At 60.0% G+C, this 17,119-nt stretch overlaps 2 protein-coding genes across 7 annotated transcripts; one reads left to right on the forward strand and one right to left on the reverse strand.

The window, feature by feature from the left end:
* Window positions 1–3,438: 3,438 nt before the first annotated feature.
* On the reverse strand, window positions 3,439–8,894 carry LOC127031960 (zinc finger protein 497-like). Of its 6 annotated transcripts, none has more exons than XM_050919036.1 (3): window positions 8,261–8,894; window positions 7,638–7,752; window positions 3,439–6,894 (listed from the first exon to the last, which is right to left on the reverse strand). In XM_050919036.1, exon 3 carries the CDS (start codon window positions 6,881–6,883, stop codon window positions 4,637–4,639), a length of 2,247 nt encoding a protein of 748 aa, XP_050774993.1. In that variant the 5' UTR covers window positions 6,884–6,894; window positions 7,638–7,752; window positions 8,261–8,894; the 3' UTR covers window positions 3,439–4,636. The 6 variants fall into 6 exon arrangements, with proteins under 6 accessions (XP_050774993.1, XP_050774990.1, XP_050774991.1 ...); XM_050919033.1 differs by having other exon boundaries at window positions 7,638–7,784; XM_050919034.1 differs by having other exon boundaries at window positions 3,439–6,897; window positions 7,638–7,784.
* Window positions 8,895–13,102: 4,208 nt separating this feature from the next.
* Window positions 13,103–16,702, forward strand: LOC127030975 (zinc finger protein 771-like). The gene is made up of 4 exons (XM_050917654.1): window positions 13,103–13,495; window positions 14,322–14,378; window positions 14,641–14,734; window positions 15,356–16,702. The coding sequence occupies exons 1-4, from the start codon at window positions 13,103–13,105 to the stop codon at window positions 16,372–16,374; spliced, it is 1,563 nt and encodes a 520-aa protein (XP_050773611.1). The 3' UTR covers window positions 16,375–16,702.
* The last annotated feature ends 417 nt before the right edge of the window (window positions 16,703–17,119 follow it).

Here is a 17,119-nt window from a genome sequence, read left to right on the forward strand (position 1 = left end):
TCCCTAGCACCGCAGAGGGGTACTGGTGCCAGCCCCGAGTGCCAGGGAAAGAGCCCCTGCCCCCATGTAGCTGGAGCCCTAAAGGCAGGCGAGGACAATGTCATGATGCTACACATGCCTGGCTCGCCCATTCTCCCCTCCAGCATTGCTGAACCTGGTGTGAGGGGCCCGGCAGCGCGTGAAACCTGACGCAGCTGGGGTCAGGCCACCATGCTTTGAGTTACAGGCTCCTTGCACTACTCAGGATGGGATGCCAAGTGGCACTAAGCTTGCTGGATTATTCCCAGGGCCCCATACTGCTCTTCCCAGGTGCCCTAAAGCGGAGATTCATTTTTGTGTACTATGCCTCAGTTTCCCCACATGGCCTGACCAGGAACAGCACCACGGAGGCTGGGATTTTCAGAGACCGTTGGGCTTTAGGTGAGTGATGCTGTCAGCTCCTTGGTGCGTGGCTGCTGAAGGCCTTGGGACTCACTGTGCTAATGCTCGGTGTCCTCTTGGCTTGTCCAGCCTTTTTCCCTCTGTGGATTGGAGTACTTTGTGCTCAGTGTCACCCCCACGTGGGTGGAAGGGGAATTACAGCTCTGACAGCCCATTAAAGAACTTCCATTCTAACCCACTGGCATACACAAGAACTAGAAGTCACCCACTGACATTAATAGGCAGCAAGTTTCAAACACTAATTATTCGCACATCTCATATGCAGCCTGTGGAACTCATTGCCAGGGGATGTTGTGAAGGCCTAAATATAGCTGGGTTAAAAAAAGAATAGGCCCTATCCTCCATGAACTTACTTATCAATGACAATTAGCCACGGTGGTCAGGGATGCAACCCCATTCTCAGTGTCCCTAAACCTCTGACTGCCAGTAGCTGGGACTGGGTGACAGGCGATGGATCACTCAATAACTACCCTGTTCTGGTCATGCTTCCTGAAGCACCTGGCACTGGCACCTCTCAGAAGACAGGATCCTGGGCTAGAAGTCCCCTTCTTATGTCCTTATCCCCAGCTCTGGGGAGTGGGGTCTAGTAGTAAGAGCGGGGGAGGGGGACCTGTGAGCCAGCACTCCTGGGTTATGTTCTTAACAAGTGTCATGGGAGAGCTCTATTGAAAGCCAGTGGCCCATTGGGTGTCACCACGATTGTGTGCTGTATGTACAGCTCCCATGTGAGCAGACTGCACAGCTCAGCCCAGCTGGCTGACCGGCCCAGTAAAGGTGGGTTCCTCGCTGCCCTTGTGGGGCTGATACTGGGCACTGATTTGCATACTTGGGCCAACACTAATGAGGCACTGATGGGCATTGAACAAGAAGTGGAGCCCAAGGGGTGGGAGTGGGGGAGATGCTGGTCACAGGGGAATGACAAAGGCCAGGTCTGGGCCGAGAGCTCACCAGTACGTTTGTTCCACTGAGGGAGTGGAGCAGATACAGACCTGTTGGCAGGTAACAAGTTACCCTGCAATTAGCGAAATGACTGACTGGTCTCGGGGGGTATCCAGCAGCCACATGGTAAATCAGTAACAAACCCCAGCACACGCTAACGGGAGAGCTGGCTGCTCCACATACTCTCCCCATGCCATGCTGCGGCCAGATCTCTGCTGGGGCCAGGCCGCTGTCACGCCGAGGGGGGGGTCTCTCCCCCCCACAAAGTCCGGCCTACAATCCGTGCGCCTCTCAGCATAGCAGAAGTCCGGAGCTTGCCGCTGCCAGCCAGGCTCTCACTGGCTGGGGACTAGGCACTGAACAGGGGGAGGTATCAGTGCCACGCAGATTTCGCTGCTGCTGCCACGGCCTTGGCTGGCTGCAACGTGCCAAAGCCCCAGTGCATGGGGAGAACTCCCAGCTGGCGTATTCCAGGAAGAGTGAGCATGTTATCGGCGGGCTCTTATCTCAGAAGCTTTCTATAGCTGAGCTGGCGTCCGGGTCAGTATTGCTGGGCTGGTACGACGACACTGGGCCAGTTTGTGCGCCCAAGTATGTAGCGTGAAGCTGCCACGCTGGCACGAGCAACGCCGTCTCTGTTCCGCTGGGCAGAGAGCCGCACGGGGCGACGCCGGGGAGGTCCCGGCTCTGCAAGCAACTCTGCCCTGGGCTCTTGGCTGGTTAGCGCCCAGCTGGCAATGGGCACCTGCTAGGCAGTGGGTGTACGGGGGGGGGGCTGGCACCCAGGCAGTCACAGCCAAAGCTGCTTCGAGAGCCCCTCCCGCTGAGTGCAGACACACGGCTCAGGGCGGGGCTGCAGGCTCCGCTAATAGCTGGTGGCGTCCTGTATTGTGGACAGCAGCTCCCCCCAGCCCGAGTAAGCCCAGCTTGACTGTTCCCAGTGCCCTAAACTCTGCACCGTTACTCAGATTTGGGTGCCTCATGGGGGGGGCTGGGGACCCCAATTTAGGGTCTTTTGACCAAGGGATCCCCAAGCTATAAAGGCCCCGGCTTTTCTCCAAGTTGAGGGATTTTACCAGGGGGTTTTTGCCCAGACCTGGAGAGCAAACCACAGCGCCGAGCCTGGCCCCGGGGTCTCCATTGCTGGACGTGGCACCCGCTGCCCCTCTGGGGGAGAGTGGTGAAAGTGAGTGGCAAGAGAGTTACACTATCCCCGTGGGCACACACCCTAGTGCTCACGTGCCTTTACCAAGCAGGGGCAAGAGCATTATCCCCCTGCTACAGTTGAGAAACTGAGGCAGGGAGCAGGGCAGCGATTTGTCCAAAGTGAGAGTGGGGGAGGGTGTCCCAGGGATATAGCAGCACATCACCCAGTGCCACTCACTGTGCGTTCAGTCTAGTAGGGCGCTGTTTATTTCTATATCCGCAGTTTAGCCCATGTGCCTCCCACACAGTCTCGACACGCAGCAACCAGGAGGCCTGACTCCCAGGCCCACAGCCCCAGGGCTGGCTTTAGGCCAATTCCACCAATTCCCCCAAATTGGGCCCCGCGCCTAAGAGGGCCCCACAACCAGTGAGAATCCCTTCCCTGGCTAGAGGTGCCTTTTTAATTTTTACTCACCTGGCAGCGCGTCGGGTCTCCAGCGGTACTTCGGTGGCGGGTCCTTCACTTGCTCTGAGTCTTCGGCGGCACTTCGGTGGTGAGTCCTTCAGTGCCGCCAAAGACCTGGAGCGAGTGAAGGACCCACCGCCGAAGACTCAGAGCACCGCCCGGTGAATACAAGCCCCACGTGTTTTTTTACAGGTTTGTTTTGTTGTTGTTTTGGTTTTTTTGTATCATCCCTGTCGGGGCCCCGTCGAAACTGTTCAAATTGGGCCCCGCACTTCCTAAAGCCGGCCCTGCACAGCCCCATCACCAGCCCTACCCCTCCGAGAGCAGAACCCAGGAGTCCTGGCTCCCAAACTGCCCCTGCTCTAACCCACTAGCCCCCAGCCCCCTCCTCGAGCCAGGGAGAGAACCCAGGAATCCTGATGCTCAACGATCAGTCAGAGACAAGGTTCGTGACATAGACCTGCTTCATTTAGTGTCTCCAACAGCCTCTGTATCACATTACATGCGCCTTTGGAAGGTACCGTTCCCCACGGACCCCACTCAGATGGAGCTGGCTGCCCACCCCCCTTACGGCCAAAAAGGCTGGAGCTCCACAGCACCTGCAGGGAGAAAGATGCCCCTCAACCTGGCTCCAAGGTGGTTATAGCAGGGGGGATTGGAAGCCAGGATGCCTGGGTTCTATCCCAGGCTCTGGGAGAGGTTTGGGGTCTAGTGGGTTAGAAATGGGGGGACTGGGAGCCAGGACACCTGGGTTCTATCCCTGGCTTGGGAATGGGTGTGTGGTCTAGTGGGTTAGAGCAGGGGGGATTGGGAGCCAGGACTCCTGGGCTCTGGGAAGGGAGTGGGGTCTAGTGCAGGGGTGGGCAAACTTTTTGGCCCAGTGGCCACCTCTGTGTATGGAAATTGTATGGCAGGCCATGAATGCTCACGAAATTGGGGGTTGGGGTGCAGGAGCGCGTGAGGGTGCAGGCTCTGGGGAGGGGCCAGCAATGTGGAGTTCAGGGTCTGGGAGGGGGCTCCACGCTGGGGCAGGGGGTTGGGATGGGGGGGGGCGCAGGCTCTAGGGTGGGGCTGAGTATGAGGGGTTGGGGGTGCGGGAAGGTGCTGGGACTGAGGGGTTGGGGCATATGAGGGGTGCAGGGTCCAGGTAGCGCTTACCTCAAGCAGCTCCTGAAAGCAGCGGCAAGTCCCCTCTATGGCTCCTACATGGAGACGTGGCAGGCGGCTCTATACACTGCACTGTCCCTGCAGCTCCCATTGGCCTCTGTTCCCAGCCAATGGGAGCTGCAGGGGCGGCACTTGGGGCAGGGGCAGCATGCAGAGCCCCTGGCTGCCCCTACATGTAGTAGCTGGATGGGAGACATTGGCTGCTTCAGGGAGCTGCCTGGAGACACAGCACACACAGAGCAGGGCAAACCCCCGACTCCACTCCCTGGCTGGAGTTCGAGGGCTGGATTAAAACACTTGAAGGGCCAGATGCGGCTGCCAGGCTGTAGTTTGCCCACTCCTTACCTAGTGGTCAGAGCAGGGGGGGCTGGGAGCCAGAAGTCCTAGGTTCTATCCCTGGCTCTAGGAGGGGCATGAGGTCTAATGGGTTGGGGGGGGGGCGCTGGGAGCCAGGAGTCCGGGGCTCTCTCCTGGCTCCTATCCCGTGTGGAGTCTATGGTGGGACACAGCTGGGGACTTGGGCAGGACGTTGTCCCCATGCTTGGCGAGGGGGGACGGGTTGGCATGGGCAGTGTGGCGCTGTCCGTGGCTTGGCTCGGCATGGATGGCCTGGTGTGTGATCAGCGCGTGGCTCTGGGCAAAGCGCTCCCCGCATCGGGCGCACTCATAGGGGGTCTCGCTGTGCACCCGCAGGTGCTGCGCCAGCTCGGCACTCTCCCCAAATCTGCGGCCACAGCAGGAGCATTCGTGGGGCCGCTCAGCGTGGATGCGCCAGTGCCGAGCCAGCGTGGAGCTGCGACCAAAGTGCTTGCCGCAGCCGGTGCAGGCAAAGGGTTTGCCGGCCCCATGCCGGGTGCCCTGGTGGGCAGCCAGGGCTGCGGCCTCACTGAAGGCCTTACCGCAGTCAGTGCAGACGTGGGGATGCCGGGCATGGAGCCGCCGGTGCTGGAGGAGGTTAGCACGAAGGCTGAAGCCCCGGCCACAGTCCATGCAACAGTAGGGGCGCTCGCCGGAGTGCACAGCCCGGTGCCGGAGCAGCACTGCACTCTCCGCAAAGCGCCGGCCACAGTCCCCGCAGGCGAAGGGGCGCTCGCCCGTGTGGGTGCGCCGGTGTCGGGCCAACACCGAGCTCTGCCTGAAGTGCTTGCCGCACTCCGGGCAAGGAAAGGGGCGCTCCCCGGTGTGCACCCGCCGGTGAACCAGCAGGTGTGAGCGCTGGGCAAAGCCCTTCCCACAGTCTGGGCAGCCGTGGCGCTTCCCCAGGGGAGCCACCAGGGAGCCTGGGCTCCACCCCTTCAGCCCTTGGGACTCCTCCCCCTCTGCAGGGATTCCCTGCTGGGTCACAGCCTCTGAGCTCCACCCCTTCAGCCCTTGGGACTCCTCCCCCTCTACAGGGATTCCCTGCTGGGTCACAGCCCCTGAGCTCCGCCCCTTTAGCCCTTGGGACTCCACCCCCTCCACAGGGATTCCCTGCTGAGTCACAGCCTCTGAGCTCCGCCCCTTTAGCCCTTGGGACTCCACCCCCGCCACAGGGATTCCCTGCTGAGTCACAGCCTCTGAGCTCCGCCCCTTTAGCCCTTGGGACTCCTCCCCCTCCACAGGGATTCCCTGCTGAGTCACAGCCTCTGAGCTCCGGCCCTTTAGCCCTTGGGACTCCTCCCCCTCCACAGCAATTCCCTGCTGCCTGAGAGTCTCTGCACTGGACTCTCCCCCTGGGGTGGGGTTCCCCCGCAGCATGCAATGGGTGGCCAGGTGGCGGCCCAGGTTGGACCTGCGGCTAAACTGGCGGCCGCACTGGGTGCACTGGTAGGGGCGCTCCCCGGTGTGCGTGCGCTGGTGGAGCAGGAGGCCGGGCCCGCGGCTGAACCGGCGCCCACACTGGCCGCACTGGTAGGGGCGCTCCCCGGTGTGGGTGCGCCGGTGCAGTGCCAGGTCGGGGCCACGGATGAAGCGCCGGCCGCAGTCAGGGCAGGGGAAGGGGCGCTCGCCCGTGTGGATGCGTTGGTGCAGCGCCAGGTCCGGGGCCCGCAGGAAGCGCTTGCCACAGTCGGGGCAGGGAAAAGGGCGCTCGTCCGTGTGGATGCGCTGGTGCTGCACCAGGGAGGAGCCAGCGCTGAATCGCTTGCCGCAGTCAGGACAGGCAAAGGGGCGCTGCCCGGCGTGGGCCCGCTGGAACCGCAGGAACTCGGGGCTGCGGCTGTAGCTGCGCTCCGCTGGCGGGGTGGGGAGCCCCGCGGTGCCATGGAGGCGCCGGTGCTTGGCCAGGTGAGCACTCTGGCTGAAGCACCGGCCGCAGTCAGCACAGGTGAAGGGGCGCTCACCTGTGTGTACCCGCTGGTGGCGCAGCAGGTTGGAGCTGCGGCTGAACCGCCGCCCACAGCCGGAACAGCCAAACGGCTTCGCTACCGCACCTCTGCAGGGCATCCCCTGGTGGGTCAGCAGAGCCACATCATCCCCAAAGCTCTCCCCGCACTCGGCACAGATTGTTGGTCTCACCTCGAAGCGGCTGATGCCCCACTGTCCCTCAGTCTGCTTCTGGCTCCAGCAAGCGTTCCCCTGTGGCTCCACTGTCCCAGCCCCCTCCTGGCTCTCCGTCCCGATCCCATCCAGGCGGGGAGCCCTCTCCTCACTCTCACTCATGGCACCATCTTTCTGGGGAATCCCCTCCTCGCTCTCTGGCCTGATCCTGTCCAGGTGGGGAGCCCCCTCCTCGCTCTCACTCATGGCTCCGTCGCCTGCTGGGACACAGAGTAAATCCAGGGATTAATCCGTCCCTGTGCCAGAGAGAACGGGAACCTCACGGGGTGGAAAGGGACAGCGTCAGAGCAGCCTAATGGATAGGGACACTCACTCTGGGAGTCGTAATCACTAGTAACTCTTGGAATGCCAGCACTGAGAGAAATGCAAAGGGCTGCAGGTCCTGATTCACTGCAGCTCATGGGATTCAGACACCCGGGCCAGACTGACAGCTGTTTGGACACCTAAAAAGCCAATAGGGGCCTAGTGGGTGCTTTTATCTACTTCTCAGGTGCCCAGATCTCTCTAGAATCTGGCCCTCAGTTCTTGTTGTTATACCAACCGGGAGATGGGCACATCCCAGCCCCTTCGGCCGCTCTGCAAATCCTCCTCACATCTGCAATACCAACATCTTGGACACAGCCGAGCAGATCTCAGAGAACAGCAGCCAATGGGGGAACCCTCATGCAAGGAGGGATCTGTTCCTGGCACAATGCTGCTGAGGACCTTTACCAGGGATTGTGGAAGGAAATCTCAACTCCCAACTGGTAAAGCAAGCGGCTGGCACCCAAACCACCAGGGAGGAAGAAGGGCTCCTGATACTAAGGGACAGCATTGGCACAAAAACAAACGGGGATAAACGGCCAGGAGTAAATGCAGGCTGGAAGAAGAGGTTTCTAACCACCAGAGGAGGGTAAGGGGGGGGGGGGGGGGGGGTAGAGCAGCGGGACAAACATCTTACCTAGTTTCCCAGTGCAGCTTGAGAACTGTCTGACCAGGATGGTTCGCTGGAGCTACAGAGCACTGCGCTGGGCAGCCGAACACAGCCACAAGGAGATTTCTGGCAGCTCTTTGCTCTAGCAGGAAAGGGCAGAAGGAGATGCCAAGGCTGGAAGGCGGAGAGACGAATTCAGGGTGGGAACAAGGATAGCTACCCCACAAAGCAGTCTGGCTGGCTTAAGAGTTTTACACCGCTGCCAGCACCACAGCAGCTGAGTATCTTCCATACACATGAATGGCTCCCCCAAGAGCCAGCCCGGTTCCTCTCTCGAGGTGACAGAAAGCTCTGCTGGGGTGATCCAGCCAGAACTACAGCATGCAGCAGTGCCAGGGCCTGTAAATTTGGAGTGAGGTGCGGTTCTGCTCCAGCCCAGCTCCAGGCGGACACAAGCCCTAGGTGCATGTTTTTACCATGTCACTGTCTCAGAATCTCCTTCCACCGTGAATGAGGGGCAACAGAACAATCTCTCTCGAGCATCTGGGCGCCCAGCGGGGCCGGTCTCCAGCCTCCCCTGGCTCTGACACTGCCTCCTGCCCTCCAGAGCCCGCAAAGCTCCTGCCAAAGGAGACAAATGGGCTTCTCACCCACAGCAGCTGTGAACTTCGGCTCCCGCATGTCTTCCCGCACTGGGTCTCCGTACAGGGTCAGCTCTGCCTGGTAGATGCCCCTGGCCACCTCCCTGCGCGTCCAGGCTCTGAAACAAGACTCCCACACTCAGTCCTGGCTGCTCTCCCCCAGTCTGCTCTGGTTTGGTCACCACTTCCTCCAGCCCCCCACATCTCCTCCATCCCTGCTCCCATACAGAGAGACGGGCACTTCTGCAGGTTCTCCACACACAGCATATTCACTGCCCTGCCCATGGGAACAGACCCCCGCAACCCTGGAAAGCCCACCCCCAAGCCAGCTACACACATGGCTTCACCTGGGGATGCACAAGCTGCTGCTCAGGACCTGCCAGGCCAGTGAGAGCAGGGGCCCATCTAGCCTGGTATCAGGGCTGCGACTCTGGGCAGCGCCTGCTGCTTCAAAGGAAAGAACAAGAGCAGAGGCCAGTGAAGGAGGAGAAAACGGGCCTGTCCTGGGCCACCGCTCCCTGCAGCATCTCCACCCCACAACTGTGCGGGGAGACCCACCCCCACCCCTCACTCCGGGGAAATCAAGACACATCATTGCACCATCGGGCACGCGCACTTCCTCTGTGGCTGGGCCGGGATTTCTCACGCCCACACCCCACACGCACCATCGCTCCCTAGGCAGCCCCGATCCCCGAGCCCCGGCCACCCCGCGGGCAGATGGGCCCCCACGGCTCCCCGGGACCCGCCCCTCCCCGGGCACAGGGGCCCCGCCCCCGCAGCTCCCCCGGTTACCGGAGCCCCCGGGCTGGGGCTGCATCCCCGCCGCTCGCCCCGCGGGACCCCGGGCGCAGCCGGCTCGGTGCGCGCTGGGCGGGGCGGGACGTGGGGCACCGAGCGCCGCAGCTGCGCTCAGGAGCCAGCCCCCTCTGGCGGCGCCTGCTCCTGGCCGGGCTGCGAGCGGCGGCGGATCCTCCCCCCGCCCTGCCCATGGGGGGCTCCTCGCCGGCGCTGCGGGACCTGGTGCCTTAGTTCTGCTTTGGCTCGGTCTGGTTTCCGCTGCCAGGCACCGGCTCCTCTGGCGTTCTCCGCGCCGGGGGATTCTGCCCTGGGCTGGGCCTTGGACACTGCGAGCGAGTCTCCGCTCTGGCTGCTTGGGGATGGGCTGAGCAGAGTGAGCTGTGCCCGCCTCTCCCCGGCAGGCTGGTCTCCAGGCCGCTCCAGTTATTAGTGTGGCTCTGCTCTGCGACCTCCACATCCCTGTACAATGTGGCCACCAGAGTGGGGCGGCCCCATGCTCCAGTATCCATGTCAGCCCAGTGAGCTATAGAGACGTCCCTACTCACTGCCTCGTGTAGACATCCGCTCCTCCCCTTAGCCTTTCTGCCCCAGCATCACTCTGGGAGCTCAGGGCGAGTTTCTTGGGTTTGTGCCCCCTCAGGCCTTTCCAGGGCGCTGCTGTCCAGGACTCTGGCCCCCAGTCGGTAGGGCTGGCCGGGTTTCTTTGGGCCTAGATGTGTCACATTTCGCTGGGCTGAAATAAAATGCCTTTTGTTTGAATTAGGCTATTTTCCCAAGCAGTCCAGATGGCTCTGTATCCTCTCCATGCCGATATTTGGGTTCTCTGCTCATTTTCTCAGTGGTGAATTTACACTGATTTCCATGCCACTGGAGATCATGGTGAATTGCACCAGGACTGGCACGATCCCCGCTGAACCTCACTAGAGACTACCACATTTTATGGAGCTTGTCCACCGATGCTCAGAGTTTGGTCTGTGTGCCCATCCTGCATGTGTGCTTAGATGATACCCTGCAATGCTAGTTTTCCATGCCAAACCGCTCAGAAAGAGCCCAGAGTCCAGTTGTGGAGCGTGTATTATTGCTAGTGTACAGGTGTGCGTTATTGCCAGTGTGTTTTGGTGTCCGCAGCACCCCAGGTCAGGGTATCACAGACATGCCCAGCCCCAGGGCTTGGGAGGGGGCAGGGAAGGCAGGAGCCATGCTGGGCACCTCGCTGCCCTGAGCAGGGGTGGGGGGGCTGCTGCATGGGGATCCCACAAGAGGGGCACCTGAACAGATACTGCTTCTGCACCTGGTTCAAACGCTGCCTGTGTTACCGATGAGCATCTCAGGACTACATCTCCCAGCATGCACCATGCCTAAGAGGCCTCTCCCAGGTGCATCACTGCCGGTAGAGACGCATCTCCCGGCATGCCCTGGCCCAAGTGGGCGGTGAATCTCCGGGCACGCCCCGTGTCCCAGCGGAATCTCCCAGTATGCATCATGCTCAGTGAGAGATTCAACTCCCAGTAGGCCCTGTACCCAAGGGAATCTCCCACCATGCCCTGCGACAAGTCCGGGAAGCAAGTCCCAGCATGCCGCCTGGCTGCTGTCCTGCCCATGCTGCTCAGAACTACCTCTCCCAGCATGCGCTGCTCCCGGGGCGGGGCGCTGCAGCCCCTGCCAGGGGGAGAGGGGAGATGGCTCTCTTGCCGCCAGGCAGGGCACAGGGAGCTGGAAAGGCAACCTGGCCAAGCCCCAGCCCCCAAACACCAGCTCATTGTAAGGTCACATGTGAGGAGCTTTGCTGTCAGGGGTCTGAGCTGGAAGCCTGTGCCTGACTGTGGCACATTGTCGCTTCCCCCTATAGCCCTGATCTGTGCTTGTGAGGAGAGACACAATCCCAGGACTCTGGGAGCTGGGGGTGGCTGTGAAACTCCACTAGAGTGGGCAGTGCAGAGGGAGGGGCTCCAGCCTCTCTGATTTCACTGGAGACTAGGCCTCTGACTCCCCCAGAACCCTGTGAGAGCCCGAGGGCTGACATCACACTGAGACCAGCTGCCACAGTAAACCTCTTTGACCCTATCCCCATACATCCTCCCTCTATCTATAAATCCATCCCCCTACACTCTTTGTTCTATCTAACCCTGTACACCCCTCTAGCTATATATTGTTAATATCTGTCACCTGTTAGTAAATATTCACTCTTTTAGTCCTTTTCGTTCTGTATATTTGATTCATTTATATATTAATTATTATTTAGAATCGCTAGAATATTAACAAAGAGTATATGTGAATTCTATGGCCCAGAACACTGGTCCTTGACCAATAAGTAACCTTGATCAATAAGAATGGCCATCCTTGGTCAGACTGAAGGTCCATCTAACCCAGTATCCTGTCTTCCAACAGTGGCCAATGCCAGGTGCTTCAGATGGAAAGTGGAGCACAAGATCTGGTCCAAAATGTGAACCATCCCTGCCTATCCTGGCTAATACCCATTGATGGACCTATCCTCTATGAGTGTATCTAATTCTTTTTTGATTATAGTTATAGATTATAGTTTGTTACAGTCTTGGTCTTCACAACATCCTCTGGCAAAGAGTTCCACAGACTGACTGTGCTGTTGTGTGAACAAATACTTCCTTTGATCTATTTTAAACCTCTTGCCTATTAATTTCCTTGGATGATCCCTAGTTCCTCTGTTATGAGGAGTAAATAACACTTCCTGATTTCCTTTCTCTACACCAGTCATGATCTTATAGACCTCAATCATATCCCCCCTTAGTCATCTCTTTTCCAAGCTGAAAAGTCCCAGTCTTATTAATCTCTCCTCATATGGAAGCCATTCCATACCCCTCATCATTTTTGTTGCCCTTTTCTGAACCTTTTCCAATTCCAATATATGTTTTTTGAGATGTGGCGACAACATCTGCTCGCAGTATTCAAGATGTGGGCGTACCCTGGATTTATATAGAGGCAATACGATATTTTCTGTCTTGTTATCGATCCCTTTCCTAATGCTTCCCAACACTCTGTTCACTGTTTTGCCTGCCACTGCACATTGAGTGGATTCCTATTCAGGAATTCTGTGTGTTAGGCCATAGCTAACAATCTGTGGCTTCCCTGTGTCTATAAAACTCCAGCTAGTCCGAGGAACTATCCTCTTCACATAGATATCGATACTGCTTACATAAGCATATATAAACCTGGGAAACTGATAAAGGAGGATTGTTCCAGCAGATGTTTTCTATTAGAGAATCAACAGGGAAGACTGATTATGGGGGAAGAAAGAGCCAGTGAACATTATTATCTTGAAGAATTATTAGTCCTCTCAGCTGTAAATAATCCTGCCTTCACCCATAAACCAGGTAAGATGAGCATGTATAGCTACGACATCACAATGTATGGTTCCTTTGGCACTGGCAAAGAGGGTCTTTATGACACTGGTGTTGGAACTGGGCTGGGGAATGAAACCAGCCATCCCACCAGGTGCAGTGAAGAAGCCCTAGCAGCTCTGGATCTGCCGTCACAGGGTGGTCAGCTGTGCAGTGCTGTACAGTACTACTCTCTGATGGAACCTGTGTGTAATTCCAACTCCTCACTGTCATTCAGCAAGTGGGAGTCAGCATTAACTCAGACACACACAGGGCCCACTCCAGCATTTTTGCCACCCCAAACAGCAAAATAATATAAAATAAAATAAAAACTGCAATTGGCGGCAGCTCTACCGCTGCCACATCATTCTTTGGCAGCAAGTCCTTGGCTCCGAGAGGGACTGAGGGACATGCTGCTGAATTGCCGCCAAAGAGCCGGACGTGCCCCACCTTGCTGTTGGCCGCACCAAGCACCTGCTTGCTATGCTGGTGCCTGGAGCCGGCCCTGGACATGCAGCACCCCGTGCTTGGAAACCTAGCACCAAACCCTGCTCATAACCAGCTGGGGCATCTGATCATGGAGGCATGGGGGTACAGCAAAGACTGACAAAACTCCTGTTTTCATTCAGCACCAGCAATTATTGAGCTGGATCATCTCCCTCACCAGGATCTGGGGAGGGGCCGTGCAGCACCTGGTGTCATGGGGGCCCCAGATTTTGGTCAGCGTCTCCAGCAACCAGCACAATGGGGGCGAGATCTCAGTCTCGGGGTTCAGGCAGCAGCCGCCCACACGCCCCAGTCCCCCATGGATAGGGCCCCGAATAGAGCCAGATTGCGACACAGCCGAGCCAGACCCCTCTCGGGGGGCTGGGCAGGGGGCAGCCATGGGCCGGGCCGGGCCTGGCCGGCAGCAGACCCGGTCCCCGCGGGCGGACCCCGCCAGGAGCAGGCGCCGCCAGAGGGGGCTGGCTCCGGAGCGCAGCTGCGGCGCTCGGTGCCCCACGTCCCGCCCCGCCCAGCGCGCACCGAGCCGGCTGCGCCCGGGGCCCCGCGGGGCGAGCGCTGGGGACGCAGCTCCAACCCGGGGGCCCCGGTAACTGGGGGAGCTGCGGGAGGCGGGGGCCGGGATCGGGGCCGAGCTCCCTGCACCAGGCTGGGGGGTGGCTGCAGCCTCTGCTGGCAGAGAGGGGCTGGGCACTGCCCTCTGTCTCCCCTTCCCCCCAGCAGTGGGGCCTCCCCGGATCCCGCCCGGGCACAGCCTCCCTGCCCCCCAGGGCCTGGCTCTCCCCAGGGCCAGGGGTGGTGCCAAGGGAGGCGCCTGTCTCCTTCCCCCTCCCCGCCCCAGCAGGACCCCACTCGCCCAGGCTGCCTGGCTTCCTGGATGGAAGAGCCCCGGGTCGCGGCCCCACAGGACTGAGAGAGGATGGGCAGATGCCTCTGGGTTAACTGGCTCCAGGGTGGTGCCCAAGTGCCATGAGATGATAACCTCAGAACTGACTGCCCGGGGGAGCAGTGGGCTTGGAGTCCCCCAATGCAGCCTGGCTGCCTTCCTAGAGGCCCCGTTCAGGTGTGTGGGATGTACCCTTCATACACCGTCTGGGGGCTCCGGCGGGCCAGGTCCCCCCGGCCCCAGTCCAAAAGCTGAAGGAAAAAGTAACATTGTTATGAAATACCCTGGGGTAAAACCAAAGCAACCTCTGGTCGAGAGTGAGGCCAGATGGGGCCATGGGACCAGCTCATCCGGCCTGGCACGTGGAGCAGAAAGGGGAGGTTTGGGCTGGCCTTAACTCCCTGGGGCTGGGCAGCTTCATTTCCCAGCCTGGGACAGTCCCCAGGGGCTCAGCTGCCAGTGTCCCTGCAGCCCTGGATGCTACTCACCTGGAGATTCCCCAGGCTCTGACACTGTCGTTTCTTGACAGGCGTCTCCCAGCCTCTGTAGCATGGCCTGCCTTCGTGGCGCATCAGGGAGCAGCATGGTGAGTCCCTTCTCTTTGTGAATGTGTGGCACAGAGGCTGCTGGCTGGGGAGAGGGGCCCTGTCTCAGGCGGCTAAGGACGACCTGAGAGGCTCCCTCACTGGGGGGAGCTGGGGGCTGCAGAGCAATATGGTGGCAGCCTTTTGCCAGAGATGCAGAATCTAGAACCGTTGGGTCCAGAGACACTGGGGCTTGGAAATGCGGCCGGGACCATGAGGATCCAGTTTAGACCTGACTTCTCCCATCTCCTTCCCCTGTCCCAGGCTGCCCTCAACTCCCAGATGGAGCGCGGGGAGGAGCTGCGGGTTCCGGATTCCCAGGGCCGTGAGGAAGAGATGCCACTTGGTATGAGCCCAGGTGAGGAAGGGGTTAACGCAGCTCTGGCACAGAATGGCCCCAAAGCTGCTGCAAAGCTCCCAGCATGACCCATCTGTATTCACCTGGCCTGTGATACAGCCCCACTAGCCTGGGGGAACCCCCACTTCTCTGTGTTGTCTCTGGGGCTCAGCCAGGATATGGGGCAGAACTGGCTCCTCTGCCCTCCCCTGGGGCAGGTTTGGGGTGAGACCCTGGTTCCCAGCCCTACAAACAGGGGTTTATTAGTGACATGCACCCCCACCCGCAGGGTCCCTTTGCCCCGGTGCAGGGAGCTATTCACAGTCAACTTGTGGAACTCCTTACCTGAGGAGGTTGTGAAGGCTGGGACTATAACAATGTTTAAAAGGGAACTGGATAAATTCATGGTGGCTAAGTCCATAAATGGCTATTAGCCAGGAAGGGTAAAGAATGGTGTCCCTAGCCTCTGTTCATCAGAGGATGGCGATGGACGGCAGGAGAGAGATCACTTGAGCATTGCCTGTTAGCTTCACTCCCTCTGGGGCACCTGGCATTGGCCACTGTCGGTAGACAGATACTGGGCTAGATGGACCTTTGGTCTGATCCGGTACAGACGTTCTTATGTTCTTATCTGTGTCTCAGCAGATGACCAGGTGAGTGAGGAGGGGGCTGCCCAGGTGGACGGGGCACCCAAAGGAGCCCAGCTGAACATTTGCCGGCGCTCAGAGCGGGTTGGGAGCCTGCGCCGGTCGGAAAGGAGAAGTGGTGCTGGGCAGCAGCCAGAGACCCCCGCCAAGCCCATCCCCCAGCCCCGAGGATCTCAGCAGCGCTACGTGTGTGCTGAATGCGGCCGCGGCTTCACCGTGAGCGCCCGCCTGGTGAAGCATGAGCGGACGCACACCGGTGAGCGCCCCTTTGCCTGCGCCGAGTGCGGCAAGCGCTTCACCCAGAACGCCAACCTGGTGCAGCACCGCCGCACCCACACCGGTGAGCGCCCCTTCTGCTGCGGCGACTGTGACCGGCGCTTCGGCACCAAAGCCGACCTGGCCCGGCACCGCCAGTCCCACACCGGGGAGCGCCCCTTCCGCTGTGCCGAGTGCGGCCGGGGCTTCAGCCAGAGCTCCAACCTGCTGCGCCACCAGCGCTCCCACACCGGCGAGCGCCCCTTCACCTGCCAGGACTGTGGGGCCGCCTTCGCCCGCAACGCCCACCTGGCGGCCCACTGCCGCACCCATACTGGCGAGCGCCCCTTCCGCTGCGGGCAGTGCCGGGAGCGCTTCGCCCAGGCCACCGCGCTGATCCAGCACCGCCGGCTGCACACAGGCGAACGCCCCTTCGAGTGCTCCGACTGCGGCAAGGGCTTCACTCGGGCCGCCACCCTGCAGCATCACCAGCGCCTGCACGCCGGCCAGCGCCCCTTCCCCTGCCGGGACTGCGGGGCCACCTTCGCCGCCCACGCCACTCTCCGCCAGCACCGCCGCAGGCACTCCGGGGAGGCTCCCTTCCGCTGCGCTGAGTGCGGGCGCTGCTTCGCCGTCAGCTCCGCGCTGCTCCGGCACCAGCACGTCCACACTGGGGAGCGGCCCTTCACCTGCCACGAGTGTGGTGCCGGCTTCAGCCAGAGCTCGGCGCTCGTCCGCCACCAGAGACTCCACGACTAGTGCCTGGTGCTCCCGGGCCCGGCAGCAGCAAGCCAGGGCATGACCTCTGGCAGGAGGGGGAGGCTCTGGGCCCTGGTGGGAGAAGGGTGCCACAGGGGGCCCCATGCGAGTGGGTGAGGGGAAGGTGCTCTGCAGAGGTGGGTTAATTCAGCTGGAATAAATGAGCCCACAGGGTCTGCGGTGTTAACGGGACCCCGTCGCTGCCCAGTGCTAAGGAGTCCCACTCGGTTCGGGGTTCCCGTCCAGAGACCCCGACTTGCTGAGCCCATGGCTGATGTCCTAGCGAACATCTCCTTAGCCTTCGATTAAAGCTACCGAAGAGTGCTAACCAGTTGTAGCCTTTGAAACAAAGTATTCAGTCTGGCATCTGCTGTGAACTGAAACCAAAAGGAAATGGGGTGACAACAGGTGCTCACGAGAGTGGGGTGACAAGAGGTGCCCATGGGAATGAGGTGACAGCGGGTGCCCACAGGAATAGAGTGACAGGAGGAGCCCGAGGGAATTGGGTGACAGTGGAAACCAAAGGGCATGGGGTGACAGCGGGGGCCTGAAGGAATGGGGTGATAGCAGGTTCCCAAGGAAATGGGGTCACAGCGCATACCCACAGGAATGGGGTAACAGGAGAAGCCCAAGGGAATTGTGTGACAGCGGGTGCTCATGAGAATGGGGTGCTAGGGGGAACCAAAGGAAATGGAGTGACAGCAGGAGCTCATGAGAATGGGGAATAGGAGGTGCCCAAGGGAAG

This window comes from Gopherus flavomarginatus, chromosome 11 (assembly GCF_025201925.1).
Source record: "Gopherus flavomarginatus isolate rGopFla2 chromosome 11, rGopFla2.mat.asm, whole genome shotgun sequence".
Lineage (NCBI taxonomy): Eukaryota > Metazoa > Chordata > Testudines > Testudinidae > Gopherus > Gopherus flavomarginatus.

Bases quoted from the DNA above. Each gene is read 5' to 3' on its own strand.
- LOC127031960 (XM_050919032.1), bottom strand. From the start codon at position 7,098: ATGAGCTGCAGTGAATCAGGACCTGCAGCCCTTTGCATTTCTCTCAGT. The intron at 6,895-7,010 runs GTGAGTGTCCCT...GTGTCCCAGCAG, and splicing joins TAGTGATTACGACTCCCAGA to GCGACGGAGCCATGAGTGAG.
- LOC127030975 (XM_050917654.1), top strand. From the start codon at position 13,103: ATGGGGGCCCCAGATTTTGGTCAGCGTCTCCAGCAACCAGCACAATGG. The intron at 14,379-14,640 runs GTGAGTCCCTTC...CCCCTGTCCCAG, and splicing joins GCGCATCAGGGAGCAGCATG to GCTGCCCTCAACTCCCAGAT. The intron at 14,735-15,355 runs GTGAGGAAGGGG...TCTGTGTCTCAG, and splicing joins GCCACTTGGTATGAGCCCAG to CAGATGACCAGGTGAGTGAG.